Genomic DNA, 15,952 nt, shown 5'->3' with positions numbered 1-15,952 from the left:
CCATAAAATTCGAGAAAAAAATCCAGATACTACAGTACTAGTTTGGTATTAGATAACCCCCATATGTAGGCCATGTGTAGGCCATACGTAGGCCATACGTAGGCCATGTGTAGGCCATATGTAGGCCATATGTAGTCAGTATGTAGGCCATGTGTAGGCCATATGTAGGCCATGTGTAGGCCATACGGTTCAAATGGCCGCAAGATCGGGGCTCTGCCAACGGTGGAGGTTGTAGTAAGGAGCACTGTGTTCAAACGCAGTGCGTCCTCCGCCTTGGGCTTGTCACATGCTGTCAACCAAACAGCATAGTACTAGTTTGTACGTGAAGTGTGTGGGTACAGTGAGGGCAGTGTCGCATCAGCCTGTGTTGATTCACAGGAAGCGCAAGTTTTGAATTCTGAAGAACTCGGTCGCTGCTTTGATGACGGCATATACATTGCAGTTTCGCGCACTCGCGCGCATCTATGCGGGCATGCACACATGCGTGCACACACACATGCGCGCACACACACACACAAGCATAGAACAACGCAGAATACTACTAAATACAATCTACTGGCAAACCTTGTTAGGACGAACTTCAACGGACTGAACACAATTTTGTTTGTCTTATCCGGAGTTCTCCTTATCCAGATCTGACAAAAATTGATATGCATATCATATGGATTGTATTTATGTGAAGGTGCTTGCTGTGGCACATGTAAAGCATTTATTCATAGCATATACCAGCAACAGGTAAGTACAATTATGTGCAATGAAATCATGACAGCATGTCGTCCGCCTTGTAACATGCTATCAATTCGTTTCGCCCGTACAAGAGGCCTCGACTATCGAATAAACTACAGCCAGTGCAGACATGTTCATGTGGACTGAAAGTTCCTACTGCACGCTGGTTTTGTTCAAATCACGCTTGAAATTAGTTCGTCTTCACGAAAGTTGGCCGTACAGGAGTTCGTCGTAAACAAATAATTTTGACTTGATATGATGCCTAGCCAACCATAGGATTGGCCCTAGTTTGTACTAATGGAAAGTTCGCCTTATCAGTGTTCGTCCTAACTGGGTTTGACTGTACTTGAGTTTACGCTACTTCTTGTACTATTAGATCTTGAATTAGTGAATTAGATCTTGATGGAGTTGATGTTGAAACTAATGGATTGGGTGTTTTTGTTTAACATTCAAATGTACATGACAGCATTTTCCTTGACCAGTGACTTATCTGCACATTTCACAGACATTTTTAACTGGAACACCAAGATGCTGTTTGTCTATCTGATGGCAGAGTACAAAACGAGTAATAATGTGAGTGGAATGATGTTCACTGTGCCCGGCAAACTTTTCTTGGCTGAACATCTCAAAGGGTTGTGTGAATAGGTCCTCCAAGCCAGCTGGTGGCAGGCCCGTCCAGTGCAATTTTGTCACTGCCACTGGTGTTCTTTACTTTGTGTTGGAGTGCACGTAAATCATTGTGTGTCCATGTGTCCGTGTGTGTGTGTGTGTGTGTGTGTGTGTGTGTGTGTGTGTGTGTGTGTGTGTGTGTGTGTGTGTGTGTGTGTGTGTGTGTGCAATACTGTCTAACATAGCTGTTCGCTATCATTGCTTCCGCGATGGGCATGTCTGAGGTGTGTGTATGTGTGTACGTGTAGACCAGGTGTGCATTGGGGGTCGATTCACATGACTTCGCCAGTTGTGTGGATTAGACAGTTATCTGGTGCTAGTCTTGATCTGTTTCATTCAGAATCAGATCCGCGATCGTTGCTATAAGAGAAAATCTGTGGGTGCACATCCAGTGCATTTGTAGATTTGCGTGCTTCTCTTGCGATGGGCGTATACATGGTACATGTTGTGTGTGTGTGTGTGTGTGTGTGTGTGTGTGTGTGTGTGTGTGTGTGTGTGTGTGTGTGTGTGTGTGTGTGTGTGTATGTGTGTGTGTGTGTGTGCAAAACTGTAATTTGCAACAGGAAAGATACATTAGCTACATTTGATTTGTTGGTGTGTCTGTGGCCATCTGGCTTTACTACTTTTTTTAAATCTAAATTTAGGCCCTGAGTCAAGTAGTGATTTGGGATAAGAAGATCATGCGTGGAGACAATGCACACGTCCAGCTGGAGAACATGAACACCAAATATCACTTCATTGATGACGGCACAGGACTCAGGTGAGAAGCGAGCAGGGCATGGACTGTAAGCGGGTATGGCACAACCGCGTGTGATGGTGCTAGTAGACTGCTATGTAGCGGTCATACCACTGTAGTACCCAGTACGAGTGGATCCTGATCATTATGGCTTGCTTTGAACATAGCGCTCATTTAAAATTTGGAATTCTCACGAAATCTGTTTACATAGAAAATGTGTAGGACTCCTGCTGCTGAGTCAGCAGCGTATTATTCCAAGTTCACTGTACATGTACTGTACACGAACACAGTGTCCTCCACCTTGTTTCATGCTGTCAATCTAACAATGTACACTACTGTATAACACGTTATCTTCGGTGTAATTTTAATTTTGGTAATTTCAGTAGAGAAATCAGGCACCTAAATTTAAATTACACCTAAAAGGCACTAGAGTATGCACTGTATATGAGGGTAGGCTGGTCACCTAATTCTACATTACACCTGAAACCTGGCAGGTCCCTGGTACCGAAATTTAAATACTGTATAACACCTTTATTTCAGTGTAATTTAAATTTCGGTAACTTCGGTACTGGTCCTGGATCACCTAATTTAACATTACACCTAAATTTTCCGAAATAACAAAAATATGTAAAAATCATGAAAATCACTGTCAAATTAAAAAAATCAACTTGTATACTGGTATACCGGTAGTACATTGTACGTACATAACATGTACCGGTATACATATGTGGAGCCTTTTGGCCTTGCTTGGCGGAGATATTAGTGCAATAGCGTTTTTTTGTTTTTTTTTGTGCCTTGCACACCGAATTTATCCTTACACCGAAAGGTCAGGGGTTGGCTTTTACCGAAATTTTACAACACCGAAAATAAGGTGATATACAGTACACCTAAAATTACATGATATACATGTATACTGGCAAGTTCAGAGTGCATAAACTGTGTGCATAGGGCATGTTGCAATTCTGCACTCTGCACTGTAGCGTACATAGCCATGCTGGGATATTTACAATGTCCGGACAATTAAAAAACTACCCCGCCAATTTGGTCTCCGGGTTATCAGTGTTCCATACGGGGTTTTTTGTGGTGCATGTACCGGGTTATGCCATAGGTATTGCAGTGTTTTCAGGAGAGCTTTGGAGTATTTTCTCTACACTATACATGTACTTGAAGTATGACTATGGTATGTATGACTATGTACTGCAACACTGAAAATGATGGTGATTGTGTGGAGTTGCTGAAATGTTGGTTCTTGAATGACCGCTGATTTGTTTTGGTGCAGGGGTAACGACAACGTGACGCTCGTGCTGCAGTGGAATGTCATACCCAACACTGGCTCACTGCCATTCATATCTGGTGGTGCTCAGCGCATGCACCTACCCTCGTCCTATGTGAAGTAATCCATCACCAGCTCCATCAGTTTAGACCTCTATCCGAATCATTTCACCTGTACATAGCAGCAATTATCTGGGTTTTTAGTAAATTTGTACATCTTCCCATCATCCTTACTACTGCGTAACTATCACTTTTAGCACGCAAGCATGGAACACTGATCTCTTCTTCTTTTTTCTCGTCAAGAAAGAGCTCGCTGTGTTATTGAGGAACTGCATGACAACATGATTGTACTCATTCCAACCTGACAATGTGACATGTTTGCTGTGCCATGTGAGTAGTATTGAGAGCACAGCACTGGGTTGTTGTGCCCGCACATTTTTCGGGAGCGTTTGCTATGCATTCAACGTAGAAGTGACTGTGAAGGGAGTCGTATACCACACTGTATCCTGGTTGGCACCATGCGCACTGACGGTGCAGATCATGTTGACAGCATGATTCACAATACGGTCAACTCCGCTTCTAACAAACTGGGACGTAGCGAATTTCCTGATTACATCTTAAGCCAGTGTCCCTGTTTGAACCCATACAAACTTGACCCTTGTTTGGTAGAGAACTATCTCCGCATTCATAAGTAAGTTGTGATGGCGTACCTGTCATATCTTGGCAAGCATGTAAACCAAGTGCAGCCACTCACAGGCAACATGCAAGGTACTGTATTCTGACATGTTGCTTGTATAGAGTGAGAGCATTTCTGCTGCATTCAACTTTGCGTATAACGACACTCGGCGGGGCATCAAAAAAGTGTCCTATACCCAAAGTCTCATTATACCGGTATGTGTATGACAGTTAGATGGGACTTTGCTGTGGGCATGGAAATTCTGTCATTTAATACCGGTATTCGCGAAGTGTCATTACATCTGCAGTCGTTATTAGCGAAGTGGACTATAATGAACTTATTCTTCTGCACATTGGGTGTACAGTCAACTTCGCTAATAACGACTGCGGATATAACGACAATCCGCGAATAACGACAGAATTTCCATGCCCAGAGCAAAGTCCCATCCGGCCCACTGGAATACATTATAATGAGACTTCGGGTATAACGACACTTCGCGAATAAGGACACCTTTTTGATGCCCCGCCGAGTGTCGTTATAAGCGAAGTTGACTGTAGTTATATCCAGTCAACTGCACAACAGTCTACTTTCTGCGATGCACAGCATGAGACACCTGTGATCGTGACCGCGAGACGCGATTCAAAATCGTTTTGGTGTCGGCAAGTCGTACACGTTGAACTTTGGGCAACTTCTGCGGCAGTGGCCTTGTGACATTACGCTGCAGGAATTTCTTTGTCACACGTCCCATCGCAGAAAGTGATATCGTGAATGGTGGCTAATGTAGGCACAGTGTATGTTGACCATGCAGATCATACTTGCCAACGCATAGCATATTTCTCGGAGGTGCAGTCTTGTAGTTGTGCACGTCTACACTCCATGCTGCCTTATAAAGCCGAACGTTGTCAATATCGCACCCAAAAATAGCATTACTGCCATCAGTGATTAGAAAAGAGTATAAAAGCAGATACAGTCGTCCCTCTCTAATCCGGCACTTGTTTATCCAGCACCCTTGCAAACCAGCACACTTTCTGGCAAAACGGATTTTTTAAGTTCATTTTCTACGCTTTAATCCGGCACTTGAATTCCGCCTCCAGCAGCGATTTTCTGCAACAAATCACTCAAACTGTACATAATTCGATTTTCTAATCCAGCAGTTGTACATCGCATACTGTCAAGGAGCATTGTAACATACACTTGGGAATATCCTATGCCAGTGCATAGGATATTCCCGGCAAGTGTATGTTAAAGGCATGCATTCCACAAAGCACTTGGATTGACACAGAATATCCCTACGTTTTGACGTACGACACTAACATGTATGTTAATAGGTGGGCCGGGTTGGAGGGCAGGATTTGATAATCCAGCACCCTTGTTTATCCAGCAGAAAATGCCGTTGCAAAAGGCGCCGGATTAGAGAGGGACGACTGTAATAAAAAATAAATTATACTTCTTTTGAAGTATATGAAATGAAATGCCCACTTGAAGGACTCCAAAATGGGAACCAAATGATAGAATGGTATCAAAGCATTGTACACACTCCACTAGAAGTCTCATGGTGCCATCAGAAGAAGGACAACGCACATATACCCACACGGTGCCAGAGTGGCTTATACACCTGTGCCTTTGCTGAATATATCCAAGTCTTCCATGTTAAAGTTGACACGCCACCTCTTTCCAGCATCTTGCCTCCGAGCTGCAACGTTGCCATGCGTCTCCTCTTCTCGGCCAATCTGAATACACTGTTGACGGATCAAGTTGCTGTTTGGGTGCAGAAACCACTTTCTCAGCGTCATCTTGTCAACAGCACTGAGTTCGTGGCGTTTGGAACAAATTAATCTCCAGAAGTCCAGTGCACGGACAATGTGTTTGCCAGCTACACTGCCACCGAACGCGCACACCAACTCATCAGCAAGTAGGTTGCGCCTATGCAGCTCTTCCAAGATGTCAGCATTGATCATGGATGGTAACTTGGCATGCTCAAATAGGTAGAGTAGTTGTGTGGTGGAGAAAGTACCAATGTGTAAGAAGCCGATACATGTCTCTGCTAAGTTACCTAATCTCTCAGTCAGGTCTGCTGATGTGTAAGCAATTCTAACAGCTTCAACCACTAGCTCCTGTGGCGTACGTCGACCGGTGTTTGCGAAGAAACTGTGCTCTGTGATGAACTCCTGTACATTTTTGATGTAGTCCACGTTCTGTCTCCTGAAAAATTCTTCGGCTGTGGCTGGGTTTCCAGCTGCAAAACTTCTGGAACGAACACATATCCGAGTTCTTGCCAACCTGCTCCTGGTCAGATGAATAACACTATATCTGGCACAGCATCTCCTCAGAATAGATGTGGGCAGCATCACCTCCACGAACTCTAGATCAAGATTCTCTCATAATTGTATAGAAAAATAATAATTGATGACTTTGAGAAAACACCACCTACAGGGATTTCTTCCCGGTGACCAACACCAGAGAGAGTGTAATGGCTACATGTATACACAATATAAATACTCTTCGTAAGCAACCAATCACTATTTTTTATTAAAATGAAAGCAATTTACGTATGCGGCGAGCTGCGAGGGAAACAATGAAAAAATCAAAGTGATGAAAGTAAAATTCTTTTCACATGTTCATCCAAGATTTTGAATGGCATGCGCGCTCATGAGTGAAACATGACTTGACAGTTCCCAAGTAGGGATCTCAGCGCGTGAACTGCGCAGCCAATCTGCGCAGGTGAGATTTTCGATCCCAAACGCGTCCAGTGCAGAAATCGTGGAAAAGAACATTTTTTTCGAAATAAATCAAGTTGAAGAAGACAGTAGAAATGGCTGAATATTGCGTCCAGGAAAGCACGTTCTACGGCCATTTCCAAGCTACCTATCTCACAGACACTCTCTCAGAGGAATTATGGAGGGTCAAAGAGCACAATCTTTCACTCTTGGACGCAGCGTGAACACCTCTTCTACTGAGCGCGATGTCTTCTCTCTGAGTGATAATGGCGGCGATGTTCGCGATGGCTGATGCACTGAAAATCAAAGTTAGGACAATCTAACCGGAGAAAACGTCTGAATTTTTGACTGAATCCTCTCTGAAGTGGGTTCTTGCCGCATGGAAAATTATAGGAAAATCGACCGGGGCAATATCGCCTTGGCCACGCTGTCCTTCGGCGGGAATTACAAAGTATGTTCGAACGACGATGAAGATGAAGATTCCGCTAGTGTCCACCGCGTCCCCTAGTGTCGAAAATCGACCGTCGCCATTTTTCTGCTGTGTCCGCGAGCTGCACTCAAAACTCGATGACGCAATGTATGCGCAAACACCCTGCGCACTGCACGCGCTGAGATCCCTATCCCAAGCCAAGGTGAAAATGAGAAAAAAAGTTATGGAGGGCGCACTCGGAGTTGAACCAAGGACCTCTCGATCTGCAGTCGAATGCTCTACCACTGAGCTATACGCCCTTCGACGATATCACTGAGTTTGTTGCACACTACAAACATCACAATCATGTGAGATCCATTATCACTTGCTTCGCGACTCCGTGCAGAGTGCAGGTTTGTTTTTGAAGAGGCAAGACATCTCTTCAAGTTCAACCGTTTTTGATTGATTCTCTTGCCCTACTGTCTTGTAGTCTTGGCAGTGTGTAGCCTGTTTAGTTGTCAAGTAACTTGGTTGAGTGTTGCATACAGGTCAGGACTCGATCAAAAATTAGGTGAAAGTTAGCTCACCACTCACGTATTCGCACCCAAAGTCCCCTGCTCGAGGTTCAAATTATCAGACAGTTACGTGGGAACCGTATTGACTGAAATTGGTCCTGGCAGATTTGAAGTAAGAAATATTACATTATCAGAATTCTATGTGTGTGTATTACCAAGAGCAAGAGTACATAAACTGGTTTATGTACTCTTGCCAAGAGTATTATACTTATAAGCTGCAACTTTTTGAAAAAAAATTCAATTATGATCAGGGAGTAATAAAATGTTAATACTATTTTGCTAATCCCTGATTATAATCATACAAAGCGATCAAATCCATAACTACATGTCATATACAAATCAAGGTTTATGTAAAGTAGGGGTGAAACGATTATACCGAATACTCGAAATAGAATTCGTTACACGTTAACGAGTCGATTATTCAAAAGGTTTCGACTACTCGATTGTGCATACAGTAAACATGATTATACACTTACACAAGAGAGATTAGAAGCTGTGTCGCAACTCTGAGTTTCACGTATTACTACAATACACTACTTGATTACGTAATTATACACATTATGATTGTAGATCGGCCGATGTGCGAGAAAAAATTCTCTTCTCCACAGGATCAATTTCAAAATTCTATATTTTCGCATTTTCAGCTTCTAATAATACTGCTTTTATCTGTGGAAGAAATAATCCAAAAATAACCGATAACCGATCGATAAAGGTTTAGGTTATTCGGTAGTCAAAAAGTGTAATCGTTTCACCCCTAATGTAAAGTAAAAGGAGACAAGACCACCACTGCTAGTTCATTGCTACTGTTGAGTGTAAATGGCGATACTCCTGCGTTATCAGATTTCCGCTCATCCATGCAAAAAGTGTGCACGCAGCCATACCACGACACAAGAACAACAATACTTCATGGATTTGAAGTTTAAACGTCGTTTTCTTGTAACTTCCATCAGAAATCTTCATCACAATTGGATATTATGGACTACAACAAAACATTATAATTATAATACCCAGAGGTAGAAATGTTTAGGCTAAAGAAACAAAAACAGAAAGCAGTGGCAAAAATAGCACTAAAACAACAGTTGCGAATTCAGAGCCAGCGGTGTAAAATATACCGAGTGTGTTACTAGTGTGTGTGTGTGTGTGTGTGTGTGTGTGTGTGTGTGTGTGTGTGTGTGTGTGTGTGTGTGTGCATGCGCGCGCACGCGCGCGCGTGTGTGTGTGTGTGTGTGTAGTGTCAGGGGAAGAGTTTGAGTGTTGTAACAAAAAAACTTGCTGCTTGCATAAGTCTGGCTTTTGGTTGCAGATGTACATTATTGCCTCCAACACGGGAAGTAACCGAAAACTACTAGTATTGCACAATACACTAAAGCAGGAGTCATCAAATACCTTCAAACACGAAGGACTGGACAACAAATGATGGTAATTAATTGCAGACTTACGGGAACTAATAAACACAGCATGATCCACGTCCAGCTCGTCAGCACCGTCTCATAATCTCATAATGTCATAATGTCATAATGTCACAATGTTTTCTTGTACTGTAAGACATGTAAATCTAACGAGGAAGGAAATCTAACGTTTTAATGAGTTACGTTCCTTCATTATAATAAGTTCTGTTGAGGGTGTGTGTTATGTGCGGATATGCCTGAAGACTGCAAGATCGTCAACGTATCTTCTCGTTAGCCTATGAATTTTGGACAATCGTTTAATTTTTCGACTCGGTATAATAACATGTTTTACAGTAGTCCATAAGATCCAATGGTGATGAAGATTTCTGATGGAAGTCACAAGAAAACGCCGTTTAAACGAGGGCCTTTATCCTGTGTAGCACATGCACACTGTTTGGGTTTTGAAGCACACACTCACTGTACCGTATTCCGTACCACGTCGGTGACATTAAAAGAAACCCTTTGGTAGAAAAAGAACAACGGTATTCCTCGTAATTTCCTTTACTGTTCTCGTTGTTCAGCTTTTGAAGCGCTTGCTGGCCGAGCTGAGGTGTTTTCGTCAGATCTTCTGTTTGTTTCCTGTCCTTTGACTGTAAGTAGATGATTCTTGTATTATATCTCTTAGTTTTTTTTCTGGGTTCATAGTTCACTTGGTTCACTGGGCTCATGATCCGTATTCATGCACCTTGGCACTTTGACCTTTTTTTTACCATTCCGGAACCGGGTAGACCGCGCGCCGTGTGTCAGCTTGTCCGTCGCCGTACGTAGCAATGCGGATTTACGTGTAGTGCATCATACTAGCACCTGCATTTTTTCTTTCAACGCCAAGCGACTTGCGCAGGCGGCCATGGCTTACTTGGTCATTGTTCACCTGAGCCCCATCATAGTTCTACCTGTACAGTCAACTTCGCTATTAACGACTGCGGATATAACGACAATTCGCGAATAGTGACAGAATTTCCATGCCCAGAGCAAAGTCTCATCTAACTGTAATACATGGAAAGAGACTTCGGGTGTAAGGACACTTCGGGAATATAAGGACACTTTTCTGATGCCCCGCCGAGTGTCGTTATACGCAAAGTTGACTGTACATCAAATGAAGTGTACATGCACTGGTATTGAGTTTCTTGCATTACTCACTGAACGTTGCCCTCGAACACGGTCCTTTTTCATATTATTAGGGCGGAGAGGGGGGTTGTACTGGTGTTATGCTGGAGTGTAGACCACACACTCGGACTCCTGAAAAATACGCACCCTGTCTAATTTCTTAGCTGGACACACAGCATTTCATTGAAGTGGTATCGCATGTCACTATGCATGGAGATGCAGGTCGAAACACGCGAGATGACTCCCCCAAGAACATACTGAACCCCCTCCCCTCACATACAACTTCGAATGCTGTTCGTTTCGCAGGCTTCTGCGAACTTTTGCAATGGTCCCAAAAGCAAAAAACTGGGTTTTATCCTAAATTCAGCTGAATTTGAAAAAACCCATAGCATTGTGCCAGAACCGCAAACCACTCATCTTCAGAAAAATTAGGCCAATAGCCGTGGGAAACACAGAAGTAAAAAGAAGCAACTAATCAAAAAGTTTGCACAAACCGTTCACAACTTTCCCTCAAACTTATAAATATTCTATCCCAAAGTCAAACTACCAAAAATTCTCTCGGTTGTCTCATTCCTGTCTTTGCTTAGCGGTTGTATTACTATTGATTTGATGACTGTGATGATGTGTTCCAAACACGGTTGTTCAGATGGCTCCTCTCTCCCAATCAAAGAGGGCCACTACTGCCAGAGTGCAACGACTGTGGAAGTCAACGGCCTCCAAGATAGAGAAACTGAACCAGCTTGGTTGCCATGGCGGAGTGATGGTGCGGATAAAGGGCAAGGTTTTAGCAGCTGGATCCCTGGGGCCCAGCATGCTGCAACACCGCCAAACCATAAGCGCTGCAGAAAATCTTCCTCTGGCGTCCCCAGTGTTTTCTCCTCTGCCTGGCAAGCTGGAGGACATGACGGAAAGAACGCTGCGGAGGTGGGTCGCCAACTATGTGCGGACATCTCTTGGTCGCAGACAACCGCGGTACGTGCAGTACAGGCTCATTGTCCTTACAACCATGTGACATGATGCAGTTGTATGCAGTGTACTTTGTTGTATACGGGACGTGTTCTTGTATACATTGTCACGATTGTGTGTTGGGGAAGATCTTTTTCCACTGCCTGTAGGGATTATAGATGAGTGGTGTGCACCACAATTCATGGTCATTCTGTTTTGTTTTCTAGATGGGGTGATAAGGAAAATGCACCTGTTTGGTGGCCGCACGACGTTCTTCCCTACAAGAATGTGTCAACGGACTCCAGGACTGACAAAACAGCGAGATCATTTCGCCAGTGTTTGCAGCTGTGCCTACAAGCCTGCTGTGAGCACCATGGCATCCGCACGGACACTGGCTGTTCCAGTAAGTTGGCACTGGTCTGTTAAAAATGAAAAAGTGATTTAAAAATTAACGTAGATGAAGTTGAAAGTGACAATATGCAGATATCTGCTAAGCAGCAGGCGTATAACAAGAGAGCTTGGAAGCTCAGGGCCCTACGCTATGCTTTGTTGCCTAGCTCATCGTGCATGTTGTTAGAACTGTTTAATTAGCTACATCATTGTATTGCAAAAACGTTTCAATGAGTTACTGAAGTAACATCTTCTGCATAGCTACGAGACCGGCGCTGACTCTGCCGATCACGGGCGTTCTGGAGTCGACAGGATGTCTGTTCTGACGTTTCCTGGGATCGGCGCTGACTGATTGATTGATTGATTGATATTATTTTACTTCGCAAGTTCAAACGGGTTCCTGGCCCAGTTATATGAAAGCGAAGGATAGAATTTGCCAAAATCCTAATGAGCAACAGCATAGGCAATATTATCATAGAAGTGGAGTACTATGCGAGCGAGAATACTGAGAAGAAAAGGAACATGTCAAAACCTGACGAAACACAACCTATTCCAGGCATACATAAGGAAGGCAGGCTAGCTTAAAATCTTGCAATGTGGATACGGTGCGCACCTCTCTAGGCAAACTGTTCCACAGCAATGCTCCTGCGGTGGCGAATCTCGTTTGGCCACACCGACTGCGAGCTGGCTGGCTGAGCAGACCATTGGCATGCTGATGGCGCGTACTTCTGCCGCTGCATGCTGCTGATTTGAGAAGCTGGGCTAGAGCAAGGCTAGTGGAGTCATTTAGACACCGCCAGATGAAGATCAGGACTCTGCCGATCACGGGCGTTCTGGAGTCGACGGGATGTCTGTCCTGACGTTTGCTGGAACCGGCGCTGACTCTGCCGATCACGGGCGTTCTGGAGTCGACGGGATCTCTCTTCCGACGTTTCCTGTGACCAGCGCTAACTCGCCCGTTCACGCTTATTATTGTTCTGGAGTCGACGGGATCTCTCTTCCGACGTTTCCTGTGACCGGCGCTGACTCGCCCGTTCACGCTTATTTTGGAGACGACGGGATCTCTCTTCCAAAGTATGTTTTTGCTGACGCATCCTATCACCTATTCGGCAACTAACGTCCATTCTAATTGCATTTCCTCCTCGTCTCCCTATTTCTTTCCAGAAAATCTCCCTATACATGAGGGAGTCGTATACATAATACGACGAATATTGTGGTCAGCTGTTTGTGGCCAGCTGTGCTTGATGGTACGGTACGGTATGGGACAGATACGGGAGCCAGCAAATATTGTGGCCAGCTGTGTTTGATGGCACGGTACGGTACGGGAGAGATACGGGATAGAGCCAACGTGACACAAACAAACAAACAAACAAACACCAAATTAAAGCTGTGTGGACCCTGGCTAGCGCCAGACGTTACTGAAGTTACGTCTTCTGCATAGCTACGGGAACGAGAGAGCTTGGAAGCTCAGGGCCCTACGCTATGCTTTTTTGCCTTGATGACCTAGACAAAAAAAAGCATAGGGATGTTATAAATTCTTTAAAAAATTCCTTTTTTTAAGACATAACCTGGGATTCGAACCCGCACTATCGCGCGCCCTGCATGCATCCCCCGATACACTTCGCATACATACTACAGTGCATTTCAAAACTATAGACGCGTAGGGTTTTTGAAATATTTCAAATTTGGCTGGAACCTTTTGAGAATAGCTTTCGGAATATTGCTCAGGACCGCTCCACAATTGCTCTCATTATAGTTTCTAAACGATTGGATAACAGACGCCCAATTTGGAAAAATTTATGCACAAAGTGATCACAGATTTTATGTGGTATAGATCCTGGCATAACGGTTTTTGCCTAGGTACGCGTCTATAGTTTTGAAATGGACTGTAATTCTTCCAAGTAATTAGTTGCTTCACGTTATGATCTTGCATTTGAAAGCCCTATTTGAATATGCATTGTGGCCAGCTGTCTTTGATGGTACGGTACGGTACGGGATAGGTACGGGACAGGTACGATCGAGGGTAATACGACACCGTCTACCGCCTTGATGACGGCAAAAAAAGCATAGGGATGTTATAAATTTTTCAATTCTCCTTTTTTAAGGCATATCCTGGGATTCGAACCCGCACTATCGCCCTACATGCATTCCCCCATACACTTCGCATTCATACCCATTCTTCCAAGTTGCTTCACGTTATGATCTTGCGTTTGAAAGCCCTATTTGAGTATTGCGGCCAGCTGTATGTGGCCAGCTGTGTTTGATGGTACGGTACGGTACGGGACAGATACGGGATAGCGCCAGGCGTGACACAAACACATAAACAAACACACAAATACCAAATTAAAGCTGTGTGGACCCTGGCTAGCGCCAGACGTTACTGAAGTAACGTCTTCTGCATATCTACGGGAATAAAATTAATAATATTTAATGCTCGGATGTTGAGCCATAAATAAATGTGTCAGGACGTCGAATGTCTCAGTACTCTGTCAGTTTTGTGCCTAGTTATTGCACTTTCTGACTGTATAAAGTATCATGTTACAGTGATGGAGAGTTACTCTTAACTCGTATCCATAATGTCTTTTTTCCTTTCTACAATATTTAATGCGTTACTTATTATTTGTTGTACAGAAGCGCAACAATCACGTCTTCAGACGGTAGGAACCGAAATGGCGACCTGTGCATCGCGGATATCTGCTGCCACCCGCGAGCTGCTGAAGATTGGTGACCTTCTCCGCTTCAAGGAGGTCAATGTGGCTGGTAGTGACATTTTCACGGAGCTTGGCCAGCTCATGCGCCTTGCTTCTGACCTTCAGGTAAGTAGGTCTTATGGCAGTTTCATTCTTAGGAGAATGTCAAGAGAACGTGTTACGTTAGCTGCAGCTTGCACACGCCACACTCTGTCCCGGTCGTCCGTTAAGCCCATGATCTTGTGCGTGATATTATGTCTGCTCTATACTTCTTGAAGAAGAGGTTGGTGCGACTTCGGCAATATTATGCTTTTAGGAGTTTTGGAATGTTTTTATTTTATTTCGGCCCGTGGTGTCACCTACTTTAGCATGGAATACATGGTGTCACCTACTTTAGCATGGAATTGCAGAATTTTTAGAGTCATCACCTAGTCGATATTCTTCACGGTTCTGCCTTCCAGTGTCCATTTTTCTGTCGTGTTATCTTTTCTTTCTTTTTCTTTTTTCTTTTGTAGACTTCATACGCAGGGCCTTCTGCACCAGAGGCACTAGAGCCTGTGCTGGAGAGAATTGAGCAAGGTAATTGTAAAGGTCAACCGTGCTGGTTCAATAAAATTCCAGAAGCCGTGCAGGCAAAATGAGGCATTTTCCAGTACTCCTCACTTAGTAGACTCTTCAACATCCATCTTGTTAGCTTCTTTGTCTCGTTGTGTGTTTTAGTTTGCCATTTTTGCACTGCATCCAGGAGTGAATGAGATCCCGATTACAACGCCGGCTGATTTGACTGTGTTATTATCGTGGCTTTGTCTGTGTTATGATCGTATGCAGTTGGACTCCAAGTTGAACTAAATGGTGATGCACATGCAGGTGGACTCCAAGTTGAAGTAAATGGTGATGCACATGCAGGTGTAGGTGGACCTGAACTGGATATTGATGCCAGTATCATGGATGATAACTAAAGCCATAGCTCCAGCGATAACATTTAAGGATGCTATCCTTTTTTTGGGAGTGTTTGTTGCATAGAAGATGTTCGGTTTTTATCTTCACCCATCACTCATGCTATTGCTTCATGGACCCCGACCCATGCATCACTCATGCTATTGCTTCATGGACCGACCCGTGCATCATTCATGCTGTTGCTTCATGGACCGACCCGTGCTTGGAAAACGGTACAGTGCTTGATTAGTTTTTCCTTCAACAAGTTAATTGTCGCAGTCAAACTGGAGGGACTTCATGTTGCATGTTTTTGAGAAATGGCATTGAAATTAGTGACGCAAGTAATCGGCGGTTTGCAGAATCTTGTATTTTTTAAGTGCTATCAGGGAGTCATATCCTAATTACTTATACGACTCACTCGCTGATTTATGTTGTTCATCTAGTGTAATAGCTCTCGTGAAAATCCATAACCAGCTTGCCTTACAGTGAATTATTATTTATCTGCCTGTAATCATGGTAATTGTTGTGTACAGATTGGATGTAGCGTAGTCCATGTAAAGTTAGTTGCAACTTGATACTGTAGTGTCCTTTACAAGCTAGTAGAAATGGACACTACATTGTAGAGATCAACACAGCCACATTCACGCAGCATGGTC

General features: G+C 43.8%; 2 protein-coding genes, 1 long non-coding RNA gene and 1 other non-coding gene across 5 annotated transcripts in view; 2 read left to right on the top strand and 2 right to left on the bottom strand.

Moving 5' to 3' along the window:
• The window catches only part of LOC135804440 (signal peptidase complex subunit 3-like), a 4,379-nt gene extending 603 nt beyond the window's left edge, over positions 1-3,776 (top strand). The window contains exons 3-6 of the mRNA XM_065318312.1: positions 720-735; positions 1,123-1,299; positions 2,040-2,155; positions 3,411-3,776. Coding sequence (XP_065174384.1) covers positions 720-735; positions 1,123-1,299; positions 2,040-2,155; positions 3,411-3,528 — 427 coding nt within the window. The 3' untranslated portion in view covers positions 3,529-3,776. The remainder of the gene's footprint in view (positions 1-719; positions 736-1,122; positions 1,300-2,039; positions 2,156-3,410) is intronic.
• Positions 3,777-4,871: 1,095 nt separating this feature from the next.
• Positions 4,872-6,645, bottom strand: LOC135824367 (uncharacterized). Its single transcript, XR_010554850.1, has 2 exons — positions 5,157-6,645; positions 4,872-5,057 (listed from the first exon to the last, which is right to left on the bottom strand). It is a non-coding gene; the product is annotated as an uncharacterized LOC135824367 (long non-coding RNA).
• An 808-nt stretch (positions 6,646-7,453) lies between these two features.
• On the bottom strand, positions 7,454-7,525 carry Trnac-gca (transfer RNA cysteine (anticodon GCA)). The gene has a single exon. It is a non-coding gene; the product is annotated as a tRNA-Cys (tRNA).
• A 77-nt stretch (positions 7,526-7,602) lies between these two features.
• Positions 7,603-15,849, top strand: LOC135824357 (uncharacterized). 2 transcript variants are annotated; one of them, XM_065337097.1, is made up of 8 exons: positions 7,603-7,892; positions 9,750-9,820; positions 10,982-11,307; positions 11,508-11,683; positions 14,302-14,486; positions 14,876-14,939; positions 15,189-15,227; positions 15,273-15,849. In XM_065337097.1, exons 3-8 carry the CDS (start codon positions 10,982-10,984, stop codon positions 15,317-15,319), a joined length of 837 nt encoding a protein of 278 aa, XP_065193169.1. In that variant the 5' UTR covers positions 7,603-7,892; positions 9,750-9,820; the 3' UTR covers positions 15,320-15,849. The 2 variants fall into 2 exon arrangements, with proteins under 2 accessions (XP_065193169.1, XP_065193164.1); XM_065337092.1 differs by having other exon boundaries at positions 15,189-15,849.
• Positions 15,850-15,952: the final 103 nt, after the last annotated feature.

The sequence above is a fragment of the Sycon ciliatum genome, chromosome 1 (assembly GCF_964019385.1).
Source record: "Sycon ciliatum chromosome 1, ocSycCili1.1, whole genome shotgun sequence".
In the NCBI taxonomy this organism is placed as follows: Eukaryota; Metazoa; Porifera; class Calcarea; order Leucosolenida; family Sycettidae; genus Sycon; species Sycon ciliatum.
Note: the sequence above shows the minus strand (reverse complement) of the source record. Positions and strands in the feature narration are given on the sequence as shown.